This window comes from Motacilla alba, chromosome 1A (genome assembly GCF_015832195.1).
Source record: "Motacilla alba alba isolate MOTALB_02 chromosome 1A, Motacilla_alba_V1.0_pri, whole genome shotgun sequence".
Lineage (NCBI taxonomy): Eukaryota > Metazoa > Chordata > Aves > Passeriformes > Motacillidae > Motacilla > Motacilla alba.
Genome location: NC_052031.1, coordinates 3,989,061 through 4,015,921, shown reverse-complemented (window position 1 = coordinate 4,015,921; position 26,861 = coordinate 3,989,061). Strand labels below are relative to the sequence as shown.

General features: G+C 44.7%; 1 protein-coding gene across 2 annotated transcripts in view; it reads left to right on the top strand.

Annotated features, from left to right (window-relative positions):
* Positions 1-316: 316 nt before the first annotated feature.
* Positions 317-26,861, top strand: part of PRKCQ (protein kinase C theta) — a 53,146-nt gene continuing 26,601 nt past the window's right edge. The window contains exons 1-8 of one of the 2 annotated variants that reach the window (XM_038154243.1): positions 317-454; positions 16,318-16,706; positions 17,857-17,982; positions 22,287-22,486; positions 23,698-23,758; positions 25,387-25,549; positions 26,140-26,171; positions 26,268-26,353. In XM_038154243.1, coding sequence (XP_038010171.1) covers positions 17,865-17,982; positions 22,287-22,486; positions 23,698-23,758; positions 25,387-25,549; positions 26,140-26,171; positions 26,268-26,353 — 660 coding nt within the window. In that variant the 5' untranslated portion in view covers positions 317-454; positions 16,318-16,706; positions 17,857-17,864. Of the gene's footprint in view, positions 455-16,317; positions 16,707-16,825; positions 17,983-22,286; positions 22,487-23,697; positions 23,759-25,386; positions 25,550-26,139; positions 26,172-26,267; positions 26,354-26,861 lie in introns of those variants that run through there. The other variant, XM_038154244.1, reaches the window with a different exon arrangement.

Below are 26,861 nucleotides of genomic sequence, written 5' to 3'. Positions count from 1 at the left end.
TGGTGGCTGCGGACGGCCCGGAGAGCGCGGCTTCCTTGCGGGGGCGGCGGGAGCTCAGCAGAGCCGGGCTGGGCTGAGCCGGGCTGGGCCGAGCCGGGCGGAGCTCAGCAGAGCCGGGCTGGGCTGTGCCGGGCTTAGCCGGGGTAGGCAGAGCCGAGCAGGGCTGTGCCGGGCTGGGCTGAGCCGGGCTGTGCCGGGCGGAGCTCAGCAGAGCCGGGCTGGGCTGTGCCGGGCCGGGCTGTGCCGGGCGGAGCTCAGCAGAGCCGGGCTGGGCTGTGCCGGGCTGGGCTGAGCCGGGCTGTGCCGGGCGGAGCTCAGCAGAGCCGGGCTGGGCTGTGCCGGGCGGGACTGGGCTCAAGCCAAGCCAAGCCGAGCTGATCCGAGCCGAACAGGACTGTTTGGAGCCGGGCCGAGCCGAAAGGGACTGATCCGAGCCGCGCTGCGCGGGCAGCAGGTACCACCGGCGGAGCGGAGCGGGATGCGCGGGAGATGCGCGGAGGATGCGCGGGAGATGCGCGGAGGATGCGCGGGCAGGGCCGGGCAGGGTGTCCCGCTGCAGGGCGATGTGCCAGGGCCGGGTGGGACCTCCGAGGGAGAACCTGTGCAGCAGCACCGGGGAAGTTGAGGGCACTGCTTGGTGCATTTCAGTGTCTCTGGCTCCGCTGCAGCCATCGGCGCTGCTGTTGTGGGGTTTTAAAGGCGGTAACTTGACATTTGTCCGGAGAGCTGTGTTTTATGTTTTATCTTTTTACCCTTAAATAAGAGTCTAAATTGCTTTCAGCTTCTCCGCCTGGTGTCTCTTGCGAGTGTTTGTGGTTTCGCCATCACATTTTCCTGCCTTGAAAAAAGAGCGTTGTTTTCTCCCGTGCATCTTCGTGTGACAGAGAAAAGGGGAAAGTGAGAAACATAATGAAAGAACTACAGCGAAACAACGACTCCAAACAGGTTTAGTCAACAGAATTAACAAACTGGGGAAGATATAGAGGGAAAACCCTTTCTCCTGCTGGACTCAGTGATGATTTGTAGGTGTTTCAGGGTTCAGCAGTGTGTGATAGGACAGCCAGACAGAAGAGTAGTTTTAGATGCGCTGCTGCATCTCAGTGGCTGGGTATCTATCACTTTGGGGTCGAGTTTGTTCTAGAAAGAAGAGCTGCCATGAGTTTGAGAGCAGATTTGGGTAGTTAAAGAGGAATGAAGCCTCCATCCCTCCTCCACTCCGCGTTGTTCGAGCTGCGTTTCCTTTCGGAGGAGGGGACTCGAAGCCCCAGCCCGGCTGAGTTCTCTGCTACACGTTCAACTCGAACACAGTTAAACTCTTGGGTGTAATCAGATCTTTTCTACAAGGCAAGTAACCAACTTCTGAGCTGCACTTTAATCTCCAGGAGTGTGATACTTTTCAGAGGGGGAAAGCTTTTTACAAGTTTGGTTTTTTTTTTATTTGCGCCTATGAAAGAACAGTAGCAAAAAAAAAAAAACCAACATCAGCAGCTGAAAGCCACTCAATTGAGTCATGCTAACAGCAGATTATTTAGTAGGGTTACTAGGGCAGGAAGAGATAAAGTTTCACTGAACTTGTTATAAAAAAAAAAAGAAATAAAGGCGGAGGGAGCAGCAGAACTATTTGCAGTGAAAAGGGCAATGTTCGAACTTTTGTATTCTTGAACAGCCAAGTCCTTGAGGCCCTGCATGTGTGGAGTTTTTTTGTATTTCTCTTTTCATCCTTCTTTTTAATTGAAGAAAGGATTTCACATACCTGTTGAGGCCACCAGGCATTGTGAGTTTCTGGGGAATGAGCTTTAGGAGCAGAGTTGAGGGACCAGTGAGGAGCACCTGCTCCAAGGAGGTTCTTGTCCCACCTGGGTGTGGTGGAGCAGGACTGCATCCAGCTGGAAGTACCTGACAGCCTCCTAGGATGCTGCTTTCCTGGAGCTCACCATGGAGCTGCCCTTCCCTGAACTCCTAACATCAGAATTTAATCTGAATCCCAGTGTTGTTGCCTCTGTCTCTTTTTTTGCTGTCTCGGCTGGACATGAGACTCTGGTGTCTGCCAGCCTTTACTTTCCAAGGCTCCCTGAGCCCTGCCGGACCCCTCGTTTTCCTCACACGACTCTTTACCCAAGCCCTGGGTGGACATGAGGTGAATTAAGCAGGTGATGCTCAGCCTGTGCAGAGGTTTTGGCCTGGAAAGAATCCCTGCCTTAAGATGATGCCACAGTTGCACTGGCACAGGCAATGCAGAGTTTAGTTAGGCTTTCCCCTCATTTTTACATGTATTTTATGATTCATTTTTTAAGGCCCTATTGACGATTCAGATCTCCCTCCTGAACCTCTACCCTGCAGCTCAGCAGCCCCCTGTGCCCAGGCTGGTTTTGTGCTCATGTTGCTACACTGGGGAAACCTTTTCATTTTCTTTTTCCACCTCGAGGAGAGGTGTGAGGTTATTACACTGCCAGGGTGGAGCTAACTAAGCTCTTTTTTTCCTGCCTCAAGTGTGTTTCCTTTCAAAGTTACTTGGTTGACTCTCAGAGCTTCCCACAGAAGCAACGTGTGCCTCGGTATCCCATCAGAGGTGGAGAGCTCAAAGGAAGGAGGGAGAGGCAAGGAAGGAGGGATGGAGGGAACAAGAGAAGCAGCTTAGCTTTCCCAACGTGCCAAATTTTTATTTTTCTTCCTTGGGATCTTTTGCAGGTTAGTCTCTGTGTCCACGTTGTTCTGAAGGAAGTGATATGGTGAATATAACTTCTGATGGCAACTCTTTGGTTTCTTCTCTTATTACCTGAGTTTAATTGCAAAGAGCTCTGCCGCATCCCGGGAGGGAGGTGAAGTAGGAAGCACCTTCCAGGGCTTTGCCAGGAGAGCTGTTCTGCTCTTGGCTTTTTTAATGCATGTTTTTGTGGATCCAAGTTAAAACTCTTGGCTGCAGTTTCTGCTGTTGCTTCCCATTTTGCTGAAGCCAGGATTTGTGTAAACAGAGTGTTGTTCTTTGCCTAAGCTTCAAAAAAGTGACTCCTAAAATGGAAAAGGAAGAGAAAGTCAATGCAGCAGTGTGAACATCCAAAACCTGTGTGTGTGAAAACATGGAAAGGATTAATCAGAGCCTTGAGCCTGTAGTCACAGGTACCAGGGGCTTTGCACAGCTCCCTCCCAGGGTTGTTCAGTGCCTGTTCTCACACAGAAACGTTCCCCAGATCGTGCTGGTGATTGACATTGGAAGCAGGCTGCAAACACTCGCTGACAGTTTGTTTCCATCCCGTGCTGTTGTTCTCTGTTTGCCTCCTTGCCTTGCATCCAGCTCCCGGTTGGGAGGAAAACATTGGCAAAGGCAGCCCAAACTGCAAACCCCTCTCTGTAGCCAATTGCACAGTGTTTTTGTTGTATCGTGGCTTGTTTGTATCAATTTTGTGATTTATCTGCATCGTTGCTTCCTTGTGTTAATATTGTTATTTATCAGGCCTGTTGGAGATTTTTCATCTCTCACCCACCAGCCAGATCACACCCAGCAGCTGAGATAACATTTATTAACTGTGATGGTGAGAGTGGAAGGGACCCAAATTACTTTTTGAATCACACCCAGCTGTCTTATGGACAATTCCTCTGGTTGATATCATACGTTTTAGTAACATCACTGCTTCGGAGTGGTTTTCTGGGGCAGAGTGGTGACGTCCCTTTTGGGGGTATTTTATTTCCACCAATGCATTAGAACACGTGCTGTGTTTGTTCCTTTGGGGCAGAAATGCTGAGTGGAGTAAGTGTAAAGTTTTAAAAGATGTGCCCAGGGTGAGATGAAAAGAGGCTGGTGCAGCTTTCACTGAACTGTGCCCCATCTCTGTCACCACAGTGCCACATGTAGTGAGGATGTAGGGCTCAATTATCTCTCAAGTGAATTTCCTGATATTTATCTGAGCTGCAAAGACCCATGAGGTGTCCAGGGGATAAGCTCAACGTGACATCTTTCTGGTTTGTTTCTTGTTTAAATGGTCTTTTCCACCTCACATTTGACCCATTTTGGGCTGGATTCTTTCTCAGTAATCAGCTGCCTCAATTGTTACAGCATTTAATTTGCTTGGCATTCAGTGTGAAGCAGTGTATGCTTCTTTCCTGATCATCCCACTTATCTGCAGGAAATAAAAATAGAGCATTTGCATAGGAAATACCAATGCAAAAGACAAAAATGTTTCTGGATGATAAACAAGTAAGGAGAGGGAGGTCTTGAATCTTGGGCCCATCCATGTATGATATTCAGCCTGATTCTGTTAGAATCATAGATCACAGAATGGTTTGGGTCAGAAGGGACCTTAAAGATCATCCAGTCCCACCCCCTGCCATGGCCAGGGACACCTTCTACTAGACCAGATTGTTCAAGCCCCACTCAACCTGGCCTCAGACATTTCCAGGGGTTCTTAATGAGAAATCTGCATTCATTTACCAAAATATCACCTCCTGACATAGACAGGGAACCCACAGTCATGAAAAAGATCCGTTTTCATCCAAGGTTACCAGACCATGGAGAGTTAAAGGAAAGTATTTGATGTGACGTCTAGAGGAGGAAGTTAGAACATCTTCCATGATACTTAAAGAAATCCAAAAATGACATTAAAAAACTTTTTGCACTTATCACATGATAATTATCAGCAAACATGTCAGTGGGAGGACTGTTCCCATAATTAAAACTGCCCTGACAGAAGAGGGGCATGAGACTGCACATGAATCCATAAAGATAAGTTAATTCTATATACATCTACATTCTTACCTACAGTGTGTGTGAGTGAAAGCAAGCTTAGCACAGATAATGGTACATATGGAAGTAGAAAAGGTGGAAGGAGGAGATGGAAAGTAGAAGGAGGTGTTGCAGCCTTGTGTGAGGCAAAATTCCAGCTCTTCCTGGGCACACCCTGGTAAGGTGTTACAACAGCAGGATCTAAGCTGGAAGCATCAGGGTGTACAGACTCAGGTGGCTTTAGAGGACAAGAGAAATGAAGGAGTTTTCCTTTCCAAAACATGAAAGATGGTCAGGGTTAAGTTCTTTAATGGAAAATATTTTGGTCCACAACAAAGATGTTTTGATTCTGAACTGTTATTGTGTCTTGTACGAATTTAGTTAAAGATGATCTGTGCTTTTCCATTCAGTTGTTTCCTGGGGCTTCCAAAGTGCAACATCTTCATGTGGTGCAGAAAGGTGTTGGCTCTGTCTCCAGTGTCCATGGCAATAGTGATCAGGGAAGATGGGGATCTGTGAATAAATCTGGTTGGCAGAAAGAATGAGGATATGTGGGAACCTTATGGATGAGTTATTATGATTAGTTTGCTTTATCAAAATATTTCAGACCCTACAGCAAAACCCATCACTTTGCTTCAGAAAATACCCATATTTTTTAATTGGAAAAAAGGGATTCTTAATGCTAGCCAGAATTTTCTATGGCAACAAAAAGCACTTCTCACCACCTGGTTCCCATGGGTTTCATCATTTAGAAAGGCAGGAAAATGATGTTTGAAAAGGTGATCCCAGGCATTGGCAGTTAACATGAGGGAGGGTGTGAGTGTGCCTGCAGAAGTGGACCCCTGAGCTGAGGAGGTGGGCTAGACCTCAGACTCATCAGGACTGCAGTCTGAGGCAGGAAAACACCTGAATGGAAAAAAACCAAAAAACAATAACAAACAAATAAACCAAAAAGAACAACAACAACAACAAAAAAACCAAAACAACTGAGAAAAAGATGCTGGTAAGGAGCTGGGTATAAGATAAGTCTGTGGTGAGAGGGGTGTGTGTGGGGCTGGAACAGCTCGTACAGGCCTCCCTCCTGCAGAAGGAGGAAGGTTTAAGGCATAGATTCAGCTGTGTTTAGGTCTGGCACATGTTACTGAAGGGCTTTGGTGGTAAAGGTATAGCTGATGAAGCAGTGGGGGATAAGTGCAATGTACAGGAGCAACCTGCTCTAGTGGAAAGTGTCCCTGCCCATGGCAAATGATCTTTAAGATCTTTTCCAACCCAAACCATTCAATGATTCTGTGATGTGTGAGGCATTTGGAAGATCCAGGAAGAGTACAGCAGACAGCTTAAACCCTGAAGAACAGCTCTAAATCAAGTACAGATTCCTCCTCTGTCGTCACACTGGGGTATCTTATTGCAGAGCAGCCACCCACCCAGGCTAGGGAGTGCAATTCCTGCCTCAAATGTCATTGCACCACGTGTTTCTGGACCAGCAAATAAACCCAGTCCATCCCAACAAGCAGAAGGGCTGTCACACCACTGTAAATGCACCCATTTGCTGAGAGTGTGGATTTAGTGTAGCTCATCTCAGGGATGCAGGGATTGAGTGTGAAAGAGGATTCTCAAAGCAGACTGGCTCTAGGACTTAGGCTGAGTTGTTTTGTGAAGTTATTCTGGGGGTTTTTTGGTGAGTAAGGAACCCTTCTGACAAATGCACTCCTAGCTCTGGGCTGACAGCAAGGTTTTTCTTGGGTTTAGTAGGGGAATATTTTATCTCTGTCTGTCCTCATTGATGCAGTAACTCATCACTTTGTACCCAGTTCTTTCTTTGGGATCAAACACCCAACAGCAGTTGCCTCATTTGAGCTAAATGACTGTTGAAGAAGCACTAATCTGTACAAACTCCCCAGATATGTGGCTTTAATTTTATTTGTTAACCAAAAAAAAATCCCCCAACAAAGTAAAAGAGAGAGAATTGCTGGAGGGTGGCAGCAGAATTGTCATAGAATCATTGAATCACAGAATGGTTTGGGTTGGTAGGCTTCTTAAAGATTGTTCCAACCCCCCTGCCATGGTCAAGGACACCTTCCTCTAGACCCGGTTGCTCAGATCCTGGCCTGGAGCCCTTCCAGGGCTGAGGAAGGAGATCACACACTCTCACATAATTTCCTGAACCGTGCAGGTGTGTCACAGCTTTGCCTTGGGGCAAGCCAAGCCCTGATTCAGCTGAGTCTTGTAATGACCTTTTTAATGATTTTGTAAGTAGCAGATAGCAATGCCCAGGGACACTCAGGGACACCACAGCCAGCAGCAGGATGGCTGTCACCTTCCCACAGGGACCAAGATTTGGGATTACCCAGTGCCATAAATCCCCAGGAACCTGACTCCAGACTGTGCTGGGAGCAGAAGCTTAGCTTCGGTTTTGTTTCAAATCTAAACCTATACAGATTAATTTTTCACTTGGATCTGAGCGTTTTCTTCTGAGGAGGTTTTTGATGTGGTCGTTTCACTTTGCTGTGCAGTTTCTGTGTGCTGGTGAGGCTGCTCCTCTTTTCTCACCTAAATCAGCAGCAAAATCAGGGACAGCTGAGGTGGGAGGAGAACCTGAGTGAGAGGGGAGGCATTTTGGGGCTGATGTGACAAAAACAGAAAGAGCAGCTGAGGCTTATGGAGATCTGCTCTGGCTTGTGAATGGGATTTGAAAAAGTTATCCACGGAAAACAGAGAGACAAGAGCAGTTGTGGGAGTCACTGCTGCTTGTCTTGAAGGGCTGTGCGTGTGCTGAGGGCTGAATTTACCCAGGTTTTCCCCTCCCACCCTTACAGTAACAGTTGCTATTTATGTTTTGATTTACAGCATGGGTGAAATAGTAAAGAACTTGCATCCTCCAGCTTCCTTTTTCAGCTCCCCTGTCCCTCCTCCCCCTCATGCCAGGGGAGGGTGTCAGGACAACTACACAACTACACACATTGTTATTAAAACAATTAAAACATTGGTTATGTAAATAAAAACTCCAGAGAACAGCCCTTTTTCTCCCTGTGCCCCCACCCCCATCAAAATTAGGTGATTCTCTTTCATGTATTTTGTAATGAAATTGGAAAAGATGGTGCTTTTACCAAATATCTTCATGAGAAAATTCAATTATACAGCTTCTGTCAGTTTTCCCAGTTCCTAGTCATTAGCATTGTCCTTCTGCCTTATTCACAGACCAGATTCAAACCCCGTGGAAAGTAAATAAAGGTTTCAGTGCATTTTGATTCGGTGTGCTGTACTTAGGGAGAGCTGTAAACCATCCTGTCCTCAGCTTTTTTTTTTTTTTTTTTTTTGTCTCTGTCTGCAATACCCGTGTTAGCTCCTGGGGGTTTCAATGCAGAAAAAACACCCAAAAGCTGATCTCTGAATTAACTCATCTTCTGGCAGGTGAGAGGCATCCCCTCTGGTGTCAGAAGTTGGGGTTCTGTGTGAGGACACACACCTCCACCTGAACCAGGCTTCCCTCAGCCCTGGGGGAAGGAGGCATTTGAGGTCACCAGGCATCTGACCCATTTCAGTCAGCAAGATGGAGATAATGGAAACTGAAAACCCAGCAGATCTCTTTCTTTCTGCTGTTTTGTGAAGGGGCCTGGGGTGAACAGTCCTCATGCAAATGTCTGTGGAGGAGGTAGGAGAGTGAATGCCTAAAGCTGGGTGTCAGGAATTGGTTTGTTTGGGTGAAGAGGAGAGGGAAGGAGCCTTCAGTGTGGCCCAGTTTAGGATTTCGTGAGTGTACCTGGATGTCTGGGTGTGTGACTGAGCTTTTCTCTGGCCAGTGGTCTGTGAGGAGGAGCAGCACGTTCCCTGTGCTCTGTGCTGCTTAGCTGAGCTGGGACAGTGATGCTGAGGTGAAGCAGATATTGTCTGCATGATTTAGCTAAATCGTGTTCATGATTTCGCTTTTCTCACAGTGTGAAGATGAGCTCATGAAGGTTTGCTTAAGCAGCCATATGGTAATATTAAAAAAACCAAACCAAAACAAACAAAAAACCCCACCAGAAACTAAATTAGAATCTAAAACAACAACAACAAAACATCCCAAAAACCTGATTCTCACCACTTCGGTCTAAAATTAATTTTCTCTCTGTTTTACATTTCATTCTTCAACCCACTGTGTGTCCTATATCCCCCCCAGTCAGGGAGATAGCTAAGGGCAGAAGCAGAGAAAGAAACTGGTGGATAAATGATAAAGTTGATGTGAGTTAAATGGTGAGTGGAGTGGGAAGATACGGAGAGCTGGACAGTCTCCCAGGAACTGATCTGGAGCTCTGACACTGAGGATAGGACACCAGACTATAAATGGGAAGGGGACTTTCAGCATAAATGGAGCCAGAGGTTCTTTATTTAAGTAGAAGTGCAGTTTAAAATGGAATATGACTGAAGAAGAGGAAATGTTATATCACAGTTTATTTAAGGAGGTGGCTGGAGTCCAGAGGCATTGGGAGTGGGAAAGACACAGAAGGTGGAGTTGGGATGGTGCTGATAAGAGATGGCACAGATGTGGCACCTGAAATTGGTGGAAGCAACAACAACAACAAATTGGGGGTGATTGTGGTGAAGCCATGGCAGCAAAAATTGATGGAGCAGAGAATGAAGGCAGAAACTGTAGATCTGCCAGCATCTGCTGTGCACAAGAAATGTTTCTGATTCTGATATAGATTTATGTAATTATATTTAGCAGAATAAACATGAAGTATCAAAGGGGTGGAAAAGGCTGGATTAGCTGAGATACCCTTGGTCTGTTCATTGTGAAATGTGAGCTGGGCCAGGTGCTCACCGGAGCAAAGGTCACTGCAAGCTTCCTGGGAGGATTTCAGGCAAGGAGGAGGCAGCTGAGGGCTGTGGACCAGAGCTGGGCTCGTGGTGTTGGGGTGCCTAAAATGAATGATCTGGATGGTCTCTTTGCAGTTCCTATCTGCTGAGCTTGATAAAAAAAAAATCCATTGCTGCAGAGGGGTGAGGAGAAAACAGTGGAGAAGAAAACAGGAGAAAACTCTTTAAATAATGGTGCAAGCTCTGGAGAAACATGGGACCATCCTAGATCAAAATCAGTTTCCTAAAATACATACAATTATAGGATGGTTTGGGTTGGGAGGGACCTTAAAGATCATCTCATTCCAAGCCCCTGCCATGGGCAGGGACACCTTCCACTATCCCAGGGTGCTCCAGGCCCCATCCAGCCTGGCCGACATCTCCAAATTCCATTTTGTCACACAGAAATCAGGTGTGCAAGTCCAGTGTGGACTCCAGTTGTGATCTGAGTCTCCTGGGACAAATTTGCCCATTTTTTGAGGAGTGTGTGGTAACTCCAAGTGCAGAAGAAACTTCACTGCTGACAGATGGCCAGACAGATACCTCAAGGATGAGGTGGACACCGTCTGCTGGGTGGCAGAGGGGTGAATGAAATGCTCTTTTCCGGCCCAATATTTCTCTAATCCAGGGTCCAAATACCCTGAGCAGATTTCTGGATTAAAAAAAGGCCTTAAATACCTCCACTGCTGAGTTAGGTTCATCACAGCATGAAACTGTGCCTGCAAAAGGAAGGATGTTCATAAGTCTGTACCCCTCTTTGGGATTTTTTTTCTTTGTTTTTAAGAGAAAGAAAATAAAAAATAGGTGCAGATGCTGGCACTGGCAGGAAGTCAGTGCATTAAAAAACATCCTGGTACAAGATGGTGAAGTATTTAAGGAACACTCCACCTGTGTCATTAAAAAAAGCACCAAAAAACACCCAAAAGGCCAGAGCAAGAAATCTGTGAACCAATGCCAAAATCATGCAGAAGTAGAGAAATTGCTGTGCTAATGAACAAGAGGACAGGAAAGGACATATTGTAGCTACATCTCAGTTTGGAACATTTTTATTTCCTTCATTACATTGAAAAGCTCTTGGAAGAATTTTGTGTTCAGTGTTTTTTAAACAGTGCTCTGCCACTTCTGGTTTGGTCAGTGTTTGTCAGCAGACAATTGAAACCTGAAAATATAGTATTAAAATTATAGATAAGTACAATAGGGATTATAACTTTGAAAACCTTTCTTTTGAGCTTGTGTGGTCCAGGTGTTACAGAAATGAAGTGATACAGGAAAATAAATTAACCATAAGTTTTCCAGGAAAATAAGGAAGCAAAACTGACAAGTTGCTCTTAACACACTGGACCCTAAAAATGTGCAAAAAAAAGATAGAAGTTTTACAAATGAAAGTAAACTGAATAGTTGGGCATTTTTCCAACAGTACAAGTGAGAAAGATTGGTTTGTTTCAGGACCACACGTGACAAAAATTCATTAAATGTGAGGAAAAAAAAAGGGATCTGACCTGGCTTCAGGGACAGGACCTGGAGGGGTTTAATCCAAAGAAAGATTTGGTGGGTCTGCTCTGCTTCTCTTTTCAGATTGCACAAATAACAAGGGTTTCAGCTTTAAACACCCTGCCAAGGTAGACAAATTCACATTGTCTGCTGGAAAACAAAATGCATGTCTGAGAGAGATTCTCCTTCTGGTGTAAGAATTTGTATCCCCTATGAGCAAATTAAAACATGCTCAGGGGTGTTCCTGTGCATTGGACCCTTCTTCCATTTCTAAGCACATTCCAGAGTGGATGGTTTTGGTGTGGGGTCCTCACCCAGATGTTTTTCACTGTCTCTCCAAGTTAGACAGGAATGCATCTGCTCCTGGATCAAACCCTAAAATCTGGGTCCTTTTTCACTGGGCAGCTGAACATCAGTGCCAGGACTGACCTTGGCCATCTTTGTGTACTCATGGGGCAGAAACAGCAGTTCCAGGATGGGCTTGGCTTTGTTTGAAATACCCTCTTTAGGATGGGAAGATGCACCCCTACAGAGGTTTATATCTCTGTCCTGGGTGTTCTGGGAGCTGGGCTGGCAGCCCTTATGTGCAGTGCAGTTCTCTCTGTACATTCATGAGAATCCACCCTTAATCTCTTCAAGGCAGCCAGGCTATGATGTCCCAGCCTCTTTATCCCAACCAAAAGGCAGTTGCTGCACACCACCCCCACACACATCATCATCATCATCATCATCATCATCATCATCATCATCATCATCATCATCATCATCATCCTCACTCCTGCTTAGGACAGGCCCCACACCCCTGCAGGGTCAGTCAGGACAGGGAGTGGATGCAGCTGCAAACTCACTGGTCAAGCAGAGAAAAGAGAGGTTGCTTTTAGAGAAATCTGCTGTGAAGAGACCTCAGGCTGTGCTGGAGGAGATTGGGAAGCTGCAGCCTGACAGGGGGTAAAAAGCTGAACAAAACCCTTGGGCACAGCCTGTGTTTTGGTCAGGCTGAAGGAATTGTTGTGTGGAGACCCAAGGGGATAACAAACCACAAATTCCCTGGTTTTAAGGCCCAGCTACACGTGTCCCTAGAAAGGTTGAGGATTCCATCCTAGAGTCCATGGATGAATGTAGTGACCACTGGCATTCCCAGCAATTCCCCAGTGGGATGGACACCAGCCTTTCTACAGCTGTAAATCTGTTCACATGTGTTAACTCCACTGCGGTTTAATCATGTTTAAGATCTGAAGATAGACTTGAGGCTCCATTCTTGCCTTGTGCACCACAAATACAACAAAAGAAAACCCCTGAGCTCAGCAGAGTCCAGAGTCTGTAGGGTTTATATAGGAGATAGATCCTATCAATACACACCATTCCCTCCAAACACAGCCTCACAAGACATCCCTGAGGGTTTTAAACAGAAATGTTCTTCCCTGTGCCTGACACTGCTCCTAGAAAGGCCTGCAAACCTCATTTCCAGAGGGGAAAGAAATGCTTTGCCCAGGTCTTCTGCAAAGACAGAAGTGATGGGAAAGGGTTTGTGTGGGGAGCATCACCTCATTTTTGAAATCAAGTGGTCCCAGGAAGTTTTGGGAGGCTCTTCAGTTGCATGGAGTCTGGTATTGTAGCAATCCCATCAGAGACTGCTGGTCCTGGCTTGCCTCACTCTCTCCCTCCTCTGCCTTTGTGCGATGTTGAAGATGGGGTGGCTGAGAACAGAGAGAGGGAAAATCAAAAGGCTCTGCAGCCTCCCCTCCTTCCCCTCCTCTGATCCACATCTTTGTCAAAGGAAAGTGTGAGAAATGTTGGATGGCACCCAGAGGGGTTCTGAACTTCCTCCTTCATGAGCAGGCTGGTGTGATCTCCTTTGAAATAACAGCTGATAGGGGCACCCAAAATGAGTCACTCGGGGGAGTTATTTAGATCCCCATTCCCTCCTGTTTGGTCTGTGGGATATGAGGGGTCAGGGGATGGAGAAAGGGACTTCAGCCATCCCTGCTGGTGTTCAGTGTTGCTCTTGAAATCTGCAGGAAGGCCTTGAGGTGTGCAATGCTCATGTGCAGGTCTCCACCAGCCTTACAAACAGATCTCTGCAGGGTCAGGACCTGTCTTTTTGCTGGGATATGCCTTGGAAAGGGGGTGAAAGAAAGTTCATACCCTCCAGCTATAACTCCTGGATCCTTTCCCTCTTAGTGATGCTGAACTGGAGATTATGAACTCGATTTGCAAGCAGTTTTTCCTAAAAAAAAGGAAAGAGAGCTGGAAAAGTTCCCTCTGACCTCAAGAAAATGACAGTTTGATGACATTAGGAAAGCAGCATCTCAAATCCTGAAATATTTCCCTTTTCAGTTGGCCCCTGTTCAGTAAATTGCCATCTTTACTGTGTCATACATGCATCCATTTTCAGACAGTGAAAGGCAAAAGCACAAATCCCATCACAGGCAGCTGTCCTCCATCCAGATCTTCTGCTGACTGGGAGCAGGAACTCATTTCTTCCTCTCTGCTTAACCACAATTGATTAAGGATGTTAAAGAGTTTATTACTTCCTAATATCATCTGGGAATGATTTCCAGATGTTGTATTATTCTCCAGAGTGGGCAGAGCTCCCCTGTGCCAGCAAAGTGGGGTGCAGCATAGCTGAACCCCAATTATGCCGTGTTTAAGGTTTCACTGTAGGAGAGGTTGCAGGTGGCCTCTTACAGAAAGCTGCATTTCATCCTTGGTTTCCAGATACCTCACAGTATCCTCTCCACTGGGAAATTAAGCAGACACTCTCCATATCCAGTGCAGCTGTTTCTGGTGTTAAATTAAACTGCTGCTATTACAGAGAGCCGTGCTGGAGCTGAGCTGTGCTGTTGCCTAATTGTTTATGGCCATGGATGCCAGCCAAGCAGCAGTCCTGTAGTGGCAAACGCTGGAAATCTGACCTGCAAAACAGATGTTTGGGCCAAAGCCAAGGTGGTTTCAGGAAAGACAGTGGGAGAGAAGAGAGAAAAGCAGGAAACCAGTTATCTGTCTGATTTATTTGGCAAGGTAAAGAAATCCAGCCCAGAGCAGAGTGCTCACGAGGCTGGTAAAGCAGTAAACTCTGGTTTTAGCGAGCTTGAGCCAGCCTTTGCAAGGCTTAGGAGGGCAGCTGTTGGTTTATCAGTGCTGACTCTTGCTGTGCCCAACCCACTCTTTGCTTTGCAGCTGGTGGAAAGTTCTCACCTGTTTGCTGGAGGCTGCAGAGCATCTCCTGCAATAAACTGGTTTATGTGAAGTCCCCAGCACAAGTCTCTCAGATTTGATACATTGAAGGGATGTCTTGAAATTTTAATGGTTTGAGGAATCTGATCAACACCATGTCTTGCAGTGAAGGTGTTTCATGCGAGCAGACCATCCCCAGGTATTCACAGTGGCTCTCAAAGGAGGGAAATCTCACATTGGTGGATCCAGCTCAGGATCTGAGGGTGCCAATCTCCCTCTCTTCCTCTCTCAGGAGTCCAGGTGACTGCCTGAACGTGGGGGTGCAGGTGCAGGTGAGATCTATCCCCCTGTGTCTTCACAGAACCACAGGCTGCTTGAGCTTTGGGGTGATCTTTTCTTGTCCCCTTCTCCTGCCCAAGCAGGGACACCAGGAGCTGTCCTGGATCATGCCCTTCAAAAGGTGGCTTTTGAATATTTCAAGAGTGAAGATTCCACAACATGTCTGGGATACCTGATCAGGAAGTGCTTGACTGCACAGAGCCAAAATGAAGAGTTGCACTGGAGGGGAGGGAGAGAGCATCCAGAATTTAAGATGAAGGAAAGTTTTAAATGCCACTGCTCAGGGAGCTGATCCACAGACCTGAGCAGGTGTCTTGTAGCACATCCAAGCTGGGATTTTTGGAGCAGTTATAGGAGTATTTATCCGGCCAAAAGCTTTCACAGTTCTACCTATGTTGTGAAATCATTGATTTAATTGAAGTGTGATGAATTGCAGCTCAAATATTTAGTCCTAATTTTATTTCTTTAGCACCTGAGTCAATAGTGTCACCACATTTTATTGCTGAGGAGCCATCAAAAGATCTTTGGATTCTTTTAGCAACACTCACATTCTTAGATGCCCAACACTCTGACTAATAATTCTGATTGCCACTCAGCTTTTCAGGTGAATTTGAAAAGTCCTGGTAAGGGAATACTTAACCGTTTGCACTTCCTCCTGCTCCTACTCATGGAACAACAAGTTCCTAAAGCCAGAGATGTAGGAATTAGGGATCTGGAAGAGGATCATAATTTTCTCTTGCCCAGCAGTGAGCAGAATTGGTGGAGTGTGGTAGAGGCAGTGAGGACATTTAGGCCCTTTGATTTGTTTTTCCTTTTGTCTTTAGATTTCATAGGCTTCTTGTTTTTTGAAACAAAGGAAATGTCTAAGTAATAAAACTAAGTAATAAAAAATGTCTGCATCACACAGAGAGGGAAAATATATATATATATTTATTTATTTATTTATTTATTTACATTGAGGAGATTTTTTTCCCTTCTCATTTTGATCAGGTTTCTCTGTTTCTGACAGTTGGGGCAGAACTTTTAGCCTTTTCTTGCCATGGAGCGCTCAAAACCCACTCACTGTACTTCTCTGCAGTGCCACAGGTCTAGCTGTGCTTGAGGATCTACCTAAATGCAAGTGGCTCTCCAAAACAGCTTCATCAGGCACTTGGCCTCCTTCAGAGGTGCTGCCCTCATCCTGAGGAGAACAGGATTGTCCTGACTGCCTGTATCCAGCTCCACCTGGTGCTTTGCCTTTCCCACCAGCTTTTGGGACTTTTCAGAAGCTCTGATGTTTTCCTGGTCAAGGGCAATGCCACATGCAGAGATCCATGACCTCTGCATTCCTAGAGATACACAGCAGACATGAGTCACAGGACATTTTTCTCTTTCTCTGCCCCGTCCTCTCTTCCCCAGACGCCTGATGGTTTTCTTCTCTCTTAGATGTAGTATCCAAGAGAGTTTGTGACTTTTTTGCTGTTTTCCTGAAAACTCAGCCTGGTTGTTGGCTAACACAGCCAGAATCTCAAACGGGAACAAGGGTCTTCAGATGCTGTTTATTGTATAAATTGGCCTGATGTAGAGTAGTAAATTTAGGGAAACCTTCTGGGAAGGCAAATTCTTCTTCAGAGAACACGGACAGTTGGCTTCATGAGCCATCTGTGTCAGAAAATGTTGGAATGTGAGTGCTCAGTGCTTGTGAATGCTCAGCCAGAAGATTTGGTGTTCCAGTCCCAGCAATAACTGCAGCAGTTTGTCTTTGTTTTATAAAACAGGAGGAAGGAGAAGATCTCATCAGATCCAGGATACAAGTGGAATAACAACCTGCAACCTGGCCATGTGCTGACAAAAAGTGGTTCTGGGTTTAGTAGCAGCCCCAGACTTTGTGCGAGGGGCTGATGGAAACTCATCATTCCACACTGCTGGGGAAGAGAGAAGACACTCAAGCAAAGAGCTACATCTTAGTTCCTCAAGTTTTCCCCTCTCCTTGATGGTCTCGCCTCCTGTGTCCTTGAACAGAGAGGTGGGTTTTGAAGTCAGCCTGGCCAGAGGAGCAGATATTCCTTCAGCTGAGAAAAACCTTCCCATGTTGTCCACAACAGTGATGAAAAGAGAAGCCCCTCTCAGAGACTGAACTTATCTGTCAGGAAAATACCATTTGCAGGTAAGAAAATGCCATTCCCAGCAAAAAACCTGGAATGTCTTCCAAGTGGGGCTAGAGAAGCTTCCCTTCACAAAGGGATTACGCATAATTTTTTATGTGTAAAATGCAGAAGAGACTTGGCTGCATCCCACACCACGAGTCATTCATCCTTTTGCTGTTGTGCTTGAGCAATGTGTCCTTGTCAATATATTTGACAGATAACAGCTGGTGATAGCACTGATGCCTTTTAACTCTGGTGGTCCAAGACAGATATCTGCAGCTGAGTTCAAAGTGCCTCTTTGCTCCCCATTGACTGGAATGACAAGCTCAGATGATGAGACAAAAGTTGGGTGGTAAATCCCGATTTTGGGCCCAGATGGTAAAATGATGGGCACTAGCTACAGCAGTTAATAATTTTTGGTTTCATTAAATCTTCTCTCTGAAGGCTTTGAAGGACCTTGCAGAGAAAGTTTTGTAGTGTTTCAACCCAAAGTTTTTGTAGTGTTTCCTGGCATCTTGATTGTATTTGTTTCTGTTTTCAGCTGCTTAAAATAAATCCTGAGGTGCTGTTTTTTTTTCTGGTGGGGTATTTTGTTTCACTTTCTATACAGTGTGGTTCATATGAGCTGAACTTTCTCTTTATAGCTTCACTTGTGAATATGGTTCAGCACCCAGGAATGCCTGAGCTCCTTTCCATGCCGTATATAAATAGTGCACAGTTATTTCACAGTTTCACATTCAGCTTGCAGGCTTCCAACAGTATTCCCAAACCCCTCTCTACTCCCATAGCATTCAGGTTCTTGATGTGACTCAACATCAATTACAGCAGAGGTTTATCCCAGGCCAAGCAAGCTCTGATTTGTGACTCCTGTGCATTCTCATCCTCGTTCCCGGCGGTCGGCGTGAAGTCAGCAGTGCTCAGGGCTGCTCCTGTGGGTTTTCCCAGCCCTGTGATGAGTTCAGCTCTGTGGTTAAGCCGACAGCTGAGTTCCAGTACCTTGGGCACGTCCAGCAGTGCTGGCTCAGTCCGTGGAAGGAAGTCAGAGAGGCTCCAGCTGGATGGATAACTAGCGGCCGGCGTCCCGCTGCCCGACGGAGATAAGGGGCTGGTCAAAACCAGGGGAATTTTTAGACTCTCTCCCAAGTGTTGCCTGTCTTTTGTTTGGCACAGGACTTGTCATGTCTCCCTTCCTGCGTATTGGTTTGTCCAACTATGACAGTGGCCCTTACCTGCCGTCCCAGGGGGAGGTGATTAACCCCTACTGCGCCGTGATGGTTAAGGAAGCCGTGGAGTCAGGTAAGCAGGGAGGGGTTAAGTGTGGATGGGGGCTTCTGTAAGTCATGTCTGTGCTTTTCTGTATCATTTCCTGTGTGTAGGTAACTAGAATGAGCCATAAAATAGGTTGGCTTGGAAGAGACCTCAAAGACAATCCATTTCCAACCCCACTTTGTAAAGACTTGTGAAGCCCTTTGTGTGTCCTAGCACAGTGCAAGTTTGGGTTTGGCGTGGTCTGCAAGGCCACCTGATTTTAAGATGATGCCAAAACAAATCTGTATGTCCAATTTGAGGATATTATCAGCTGCATTACAAGCCCCAGCATGTGACAGAGCAGATGAGCTGAGCTGTATTTGGTTTCACCCTTCCACGACCAGTTGTTGGTTTGTCAGTGGGACTCCAGACAGGTGAAAACTGAGTGTGATAAAATATTCTGGCAGGGCCATCTTTGTTAATCATTTTTTGGGGGGAAACTGACAGACCCAGCCACTTCCATAATTAAAAAAAATAAATGTACTCAAACAGTCCAGTCTCTGTAGAAATAGTTAATTGATCTGTGTAATTGCTGTACTAAAACCTGTGGAAAAGGTTTGAAAATGAAACCTCCTGAGAAGCTGTTTGCTGTGTCTGAATCTATGGATTGTTGCACATTTGTCCTGATTGAACAACACTGACGCGTCCTCCTTTGGAAAACATTTTTTATATGTCTTATGAATGAAAATAATTCCAGTGAAAGGGTGAAAAGTTCTCCAGTTGTGCTTTCAAAGGATCATGAAGAGCAACACCTTCAGTATTAGGGAGTTCCTCATATTGGCTGATATTTAGCTTAAATCTTTGATAAATTTCTAATTTGACTGCTGTAATTCTTTGAAAAATAAAATCCACTCAGAAATCTTGATTTATTGGGAATCCCCATGACTCTAATCCCCAGAGGATGTTAAAGTAGTTTAAAAAATTAGAATTTTAAAATAGTTTAGTATTTCACTGGGGTTCTTTTTTTTTTTTAAGAGTCAGCATTTATCACATTGAACTTTCTCTTGCCATAAATGATACTTTAAATAATAATGGAGGATGTGGTGAGTAGTAAATTCAAAAGGGAAGAAAATACTGTGTGACAAGATATCCCTGGGATCTCACTTTTATCAGAAAATGCGTTCTGTTTTAGCTCTGTGCAGAGCTTGGCTGTTTGCTTCAATGGAGCTTTTGAAAACCATAACTCAGATTGAAATCTGTGTCAGTTCAAAAGTGAATAAAATCAACTTGGTCAGAACAGTCCTATATTTGTTTGTCTAACACAGAGCTGAAAGTGTTTTCTGGTATCCAACAAACACAAAAGTATTTTCTAAGGGACATAATTTTTGTGCTCCTCAGAGTCAATAATCATTATAATAATTATATTTATTTTAATTATTACTGTAATAATTATAATTATTTTAATTATTATCATTATAAATCCTCTACCAACAGGAAATAAAAAATTGTTTGAGGGAACTTTTCTCCATTAGTGAGGGCTGAGCATAGGAAAGTGAGTTTCTGCTATTAGGAGATTTCTGTTTGCTGGGATGTAATTTCATCTGGTGATGGCTCAGAGCATGGTGGGACAGCCAGAGGGACTCATCTCATCAGTGAACCTCCTGGGACTGATTCACCTCACACTTTCCTCCTAGAGTGGGCTGAAGCACCTGTGGGAGGTGTTAATCTGCTGGAGGGTGTTTAAATGTGTGGATGGACAACTTTACCTTAGGGGCACTGAGGAAAGTGAGGCCACCACGGAATCCATCCACCCTGTAATTCCCAGGTAGTGATGTGTGAGCAATCCCAGCCTGAGGAACACGTCCATGATGAGTGTGGTGAATCACACCCTGGGAAAGCTCCCCCCTGACCAGACAGACCACTCAGAGGTCTCTGTCTGACGTGCAGGGAGATGAGCCTGACTCCAAATTCCAGGAATGCTCTCCGTGACTGTCCCAAGGAGCTGTCATGCTCTAACAGGCTTCAAGAAGGCAAAAGGTCTCCAGACAAACATTAACTGAATATATTTGAGGTAGAATCACGGAATCATTAAGATTGGGAAAAAGACCTCCTATAACGTCAAGTCCAGCTGTTAATCCAACCCTGCCAGTTCCACCACTAAACTGTGTCTTATCCCTGCTTCATGATTATTTTTCTTTTGGTCATAATTTGCTCTCCAGCTCCCTGGTTTGACAAAGCAATTGCTACTCAGTTGTAATTGGATGGAAAAAAAAATTTAAAATTAAAAAAAAATTAAAATAAAAAAAAATATTTAAAATTAAAAAAAAAATCACTGATATACAAATTTTGGCTAAAATTTTGGCATGACCAAGGAGTAGGAGTGGACCAGCTGCATAGCTGGTGAGAGACGCAAATCATCCTTGCCTTGTGCTGTGACATTTGGCCATGGAGACATTTTTTCGGGGCAGAAATGATTGTTGGGCAGGGCAGGACATCAGGACATGTCTACGTGTTCAAGGCCAAGGAACAACCTGGTCTGGTGGAAGTTGTCTGTGCCCATGGCAGGGGGATGGAACTGGATGGTTTTTTAAGGTCCATTCCAACCTAAGCCATTCTGTTTAGCACTGGCAAAGCGTGGGGTTTTTTAGTTTTGCTTTTGGTTGGTTGGTTGGCTGGGTTTTTGCAAACAGAACAGTGGTACATGATAAATGTGTTTCCAAAAACAGGGAGTTTGACTTTGGATTCGTGCCAAAGGCAGTCTCTTGTCAACCAGCCATAACGAAAAGGTCATTGGTCCCCAGGGATCTGGGAGTGATCAACATCCTCTGTGGACACAGGGATGTCACAGCAAGACCACAGTGAAGAATTTCAGAAGTTCTGGATAGATCTTGGGCAGCCTTTTACATTTTTCCACTTGCTTATTTTGTAAAAGGGACCCTGTCACATTATAATGCAATCTGAAAAAAAAAAAAAAACAAAACAAAAAAACCCTGAAAAACAAACCACACCTCCATACAGTTGGAGATGTTACAGCAATTTATAACTGATGACAAAATATTTCAGAAATTACATGTGCCTCTGAGATATAAAAAGAGTCTGCCCTTTAAAAGTGGCTTCTGCCTTCACGAGCCACCTGGCCGGGTGCCATTTTGCCACCTGCCTTGGTGACATTTGCTACCATGAAGGCTCCTGCTCCGTGTTTGAACTCAGCAAAGCCTCCAGGAAAAGCTCTCCCAGCCACAGTGTAAGCTGCTCCCTGGGAAAGACAGTTTGCAATTTCATTTTTCAGGAACCTGGGGTTAGATTAATCCCTGGCAGAATTCCACAGCCGTCAGCAGGGACGCACCAGGGGTGACTGTCTGATCCCGTATATCGGGCAGTTCATTCACATTCCAGGGCTTGTTTATTTAAGCTTGGTGTCCTGGAGTGCAACACAAATGAAAGCACTTGTTTTGCAAGTGCTGTGTTTCACATCTGTGGCTTTTTCACTGATGCAGCAAAGAAATTATGGTCCTTTACAGAGATTTCTGTTTTCCGGGATGCTGGAAAATTTATGTCTCATTTTTGTCTCTGATTTTTTGTGAATTAGCCCTCTCATTCAGAGAAAAATTTTCTTGAGCAGGTGTTACCTTCCAGCTGCATTTTCTTTTCCATCTGGGATTACTGGAAATAGCATCAGGGTCTTTAGACAGGGGTCACAGGTCTGCTGCTTTTTTTATCTTATTCCTTCAGCTTTAGCATTTGTGGGTTGAATATTTGCAGAGGGTAACTGTGATATAGAATTTACCTTGAGTGAGCATCCAATACTTTTACAGGGCTGTATGAAGTAAAACTGGCTCTGTGAGATAAATAAATCTGGCTGAGACTCTTTTCAGAGAGACCCAGTTAGAGTGATCCCTCTGCAAACCTCAGAGATACCCATTTTTTTACCCATCACTGTATTAAGATGCTGTGAAGGAAGAGGAATTAAAACATTAGGGAAAGTTTGCTTTGTTGAAAACTCTACATCCCTTTGGGATGGTTGCAGGTCTGCAAGACAGTTCATGTTTTAACATCCCTTAGTTGGCTGCTGGGCTGGACATTATTCCCAAAGAGCACCCAGATTTTGGGGGCTTTGAAGCAAACCTGTCTCATTTTGCAGTTCCTTGGGACAGGTGATAAACAAGGTAGTTGTCTGGGGTGGAATTCACCTGATTAGAAGTGGGTATTTATGGTGTTGGGGTCAACATTAGAGATCTCCCCAACAGAGCTGGTGGGGTCAAGGCTGGAAATTACCTTTTTTAGGGTAGAAGTCTGTATTTGGTCTCATGAACTGCCCTCACTTCATGGATTTGTGCTCTCCCTCTCAACAGAGAATGGCCAAGTGTATGTGCAGAAGAAGCCCACCATGTACCCACCCTGGAACAGCACTTTTGATGCCCACATCAACAATGGCCGGGTCATGCACATTGTGGTCAAGGACAAAAGTGCTGAAATGGTCTCAGAGACCACAGTGGAGCTGAAGGTGCTGGCAGAGAGGTGCAAAAAGAGCAATGGGAAGACAGAGATATGGGTGAGCATCATTCTCTTCTCCTGCAGGATGTGCTAGGGAGCTGCTGCAGGGTACGGGAGTGTCCTTGTGTCCATGCCAGGCTGTGGCTGTCACCACAGCAGCACAGTGGGGACTGGCTGGAATAATGTTTTGAGACTACTTGGGCATGACTTGAGGGAGAGACTTGTCAGAAGAGAAGAGCTTGGCACTTTTATTTTAATTGAAACCTGCCCTGTGCTAGTGAGGATCCTGCTTCAGGTGAGCTGTGCCCACATATTAATCTTTGCTGAGGAAACCCACTGGGAACAAATGTTAGTATGGCTGGCTGAACATGAGTTATTTTATGTTCTCTGGGGAAACAGCTTTAAAAAATTTATCTAATATCAAGTAGCTGATCCACAGCTGTCTGAGTTCAGAGTTATGTCAGAGCAACTCCTTAAAAATCACTGAAGTTGTGGTGGTGTAAATTTGAGCAGTCTTCACAAGAATGCTGAAGGTAAGGTTGTGTTCCCTGCTAGTCCAAGCAGGACAGATCTTGTCAGAAATCTTTAAAATGCAGTATCCAGCTTATACATAGTCCAGTGGATTCAGATTTCCAAAGACACTTATGGATGATGAGTCAGGTAGGTGGGAATTGCCAAGTCCAGAGGGAAGGCCACAAAAAATGCCTGAGTCACACAGAATGACTGAGTTGGAGGAGACCTTCAGGATCACTGAGTCCAACCCAGCTCCAACACCTCAACTAGACCATGGCACCACAATAATGAGCTTGTAGCATCCCTTAGGTTGACAGTAAAGAAGTTAGACTTGCAGAACTGAGTGCCTAAGAGATTTCAGAATCACCTGACTGAAGCTGGCTGGGTTTTTTGAACTGCTCTCACCTTCCCCTTGCAGTCTCCATTGGGAACAAGTTTTCTCTATAGATAGTGGTGGTCCTAATTTGGTGTCTAAAAAGCTGCCTACATCTTCTGTGGTTTAATCACATTCATTTCTCCTATCATGCTGCTCTGAGTGTTTGATATGAGGTGATCAACCCTCCTCTCTCTGTAGTTGCTCCTACCCTACCTTGCTGCCTCACATGGGTATGAGCAACCTGAAAATTAGCATTCACTGCTATTCATCAGTTCCCACTGGGAGAAGGAGATCGCTTGAAAGTCATCTGAAAAAATTTTTCCTTCTCTGAATGACTGTTTAATGGACTTCTTTTCTTGTTTTTCACTTATCTCAACCAGCTAGAACTGAAGCCTCAAGGGCGAATGCTGATGAATGCAAGATACTTCCTGGAAATAAGTGGCAAGTGATTCTGTTTGTTAATTTATGGCTGTGATTTCTGGGCTGTGGGGCAGACATGGTGTCTTCATTAAAAGCAGTGCTTATGTTATTACTGACTGATCCATAACAACAAACATAACTGCTTGAAACGAAAACCCCAGAAAAGTGATTTTTATTGTGTGCTGACTATTCTTCTGTGATTTGCAAGGCAGATTTTTTTGGCTGGTTTACCACTAAATGGCAGATATTCCCATTATGCTAAACAAGATAGAACAGATACATAGGGAGGCAGCTCCCTCTGAAATCATTCTTCTTTATGTACTACAAGAAATTCATGGAGGGGCTGGAGCATGTCCAGAGAAGGGAATGGAGCTGAGGAAGGGTCTGGAGCACTAGGAGGGCTGAGGGAGCTGGGAAAGGGGCTCAGCCTGGAGCAAAGGAGGCTCAGAGGGGACCTTGTGGCTCTGCACAAGTCCCTGACAGGAAGGGACAGCCAGTGGGGTCAGGCTGTGCTTCCAGGGAACAGGGACAGGACAAGAGGGAACGGCCTCAGGGAACAGCCTCAGGTTGGCTATTAGGGAAAATATCTTGTAGAAAGGGCTGCATTCTACTTTGTGGAAGAAAACGGGTTTAATTCAAGTGCTTGGTCTTCTTCTCCCAACTTTGTTGCCAAAATTCTGATGTCCTCAGGTGTAGGGTGTAGCTGTGAGGCGCAGATATCTGAAGGCTCTCCCATTTATAGAAGCAGAGAAGCACTGAAAGCAGCCATGGCCAAGCTGATATTTTCTTACCCATCCCTCCCTTTAATATAGATTGGACTGCTGTTTGTGTGTTAAAAGGTGTTAGGGAGGCCAAAGCATAGAAAATGCAAGTTGTGCTTCTATTACAAATATCAAGATCAGCATCAGATCACACAGGGGGCCAGTTCCTACAGGCTACCTGTGTGACTCACTGTGCAGTGCAGGAGTGAGACTAAACAGAGATTGATTTTTCTGTGTGAATATCAGATTTGTAGGCACAAGTGCATGTAGAAGTGCACGTGAAGTCAGAATTGGTTTGTTTGCTGTCCCAAAAAGTTTAAATAACTGTGAGTAACAGCAAGGGCACAGCAAACGGCAAAGCAAGTGTTGGCATGGAAAAATAACAAGAAAAATATCCTGGGACATAAATATCTGCTTACTGACATATGTATATGCACACAGAAAGGATTCTGTTAAATACCCATAAATATTAATATAGATATAAATATATACACATATACATATGTGTGTTTGTGTCCACATATCGGTAATTATTAATTTTATCTAATTTCATCCTTTTTAGGTTGTGCTTCTTCAGTGCCATACAAAGTCAGAGTTTTATGTTTAAATTACCTCTCCTTGGGAAATTTTTGTTCTAGGTTTCAAGAGCAGTTTAATGAATAGTCAAGAGAGCTCAGTGTTGTCCCAAGTCTAAAGTCATTTTAGTGTAGGAATGGTAGATAAAAACCATCCAAACAAGACTTTTGTGGGTTTCATAAAATGGTATTTGAGTATTCATTACCATCAGTGAATCATCAGCTGCAGTCATATAGTATTTGGGCAATTTGCATTTTCTGAAGGCACCTGATCAGGACAGGGTACACTTAAATATCTTTCCTCTCCTCCCAGATGCAAAGGACCTGGCTGACTGTGAGACTGAAGGCTTCTTCTCCTTGCACCAACGCAGGGGAGCCATCAAACAGGCCAAAATCCACAATGTCAAGTGCCACGAGTTCACGGCCACCTTCTTTCCACAGCCCACCTTCTGCTCTGTGTGCCACGAGTTTGTATGGTAAATGGAAAAGGATCTGTGCTTCTTCTCCTTTTAACCCCAGGAACCAGTTCTGGTGTCACTGTGGCACTTGGGAACGTGGCTTAGTGTTGGACGTGGCAGAACTGGGGTAATGGTTGGACTGGATGATTTTAAAGGTGTTTTCCAACCTAAAAGATTCCATGATTCCCTGTTAAATATCTGTGCTCCTCCTGTAAGACCCTCGGCTTCCCACGTGTAGGGTTATTGCATCACTTTAAGGATGTGGTTTGCAGTTGTAATTCCAACTGTGAAAAATTCCCCTCACTTTATAATTTATCTTTTACAAATATTTTTGGGTTTGGCAAAATGCACAGGCATTTCTCAGCAGTCCAGCGTGCTGTTTGGATATCATGAAATTCAGGATGTGAATGTGTGCTGAAAAGGCTGTGAGAACCATAGAGAATCAATCCACCATTAGATTAAACGAGGATAATGAAATTAAATAATCTCCACAAAGAGTGATAAAAAGCAAAGTGATATTGTTCTCCTTCTTTGATAATTATTGCTCTTCTTTCTTCTACTGAGGCTTTCAGACAACTCAGGATTAACCACTGCTCTGTTCATTTCAGGGGTCTGAATAAACAAGGCTATCAATGCAGACGTAAGAAACTTTCTTTTGTTTTCTTATTGTCATTATTTACTTAATCTTTTCTTAAGGAATTTCTTTATTAACACCATGACACCCTTGCTGTTGCAGAATGTAACGCTGCCATTCATAAGAAGTGCATTGATAAAGTAATAGCCAAGTGTACAGGATCAGCAATCAATAGCAGAGAAACTATGGTAGGTTGTATTACTATTATTATTATTGTTGTTGCTGTTGTTGTTATTTAATTTAATTTAATTTTATTTTATTTTATTTTAATTATGATTCCCTTTAAAAAGTCCTGAGCGTGATTCAGATCTCTCCTACACCACTGCAAAGCAACTTCTGATGAAGCAAAAGGACCTACTGAGCTAAGGACTCTGTGATCTCATCTGTGCCCTTTGCTTTTTATGTTCCCAGTGATTTCATTACCTCCTACTTAAGATTTACTCAAATGCAGCTGCAGAATAAGCAGTTGCTGAATCAGAACTGACATTTTTCTAATGCATAAAGTATAACTCAGAGGGAAGTCATGGACACGAGGTGGAGGTTTCCTGGAGAAAACTCTTCACTGTCCAATGTTAGGCTGGACATCAGGCTGAATTTTCAGATTTGTGCTTGAACAAATCTGTGCTTGTGTTATCTGAAACAGTCAGTGGGAGATCTGATATCTCCACTGTTATTTGCTTTATTTTTCTCATGTCA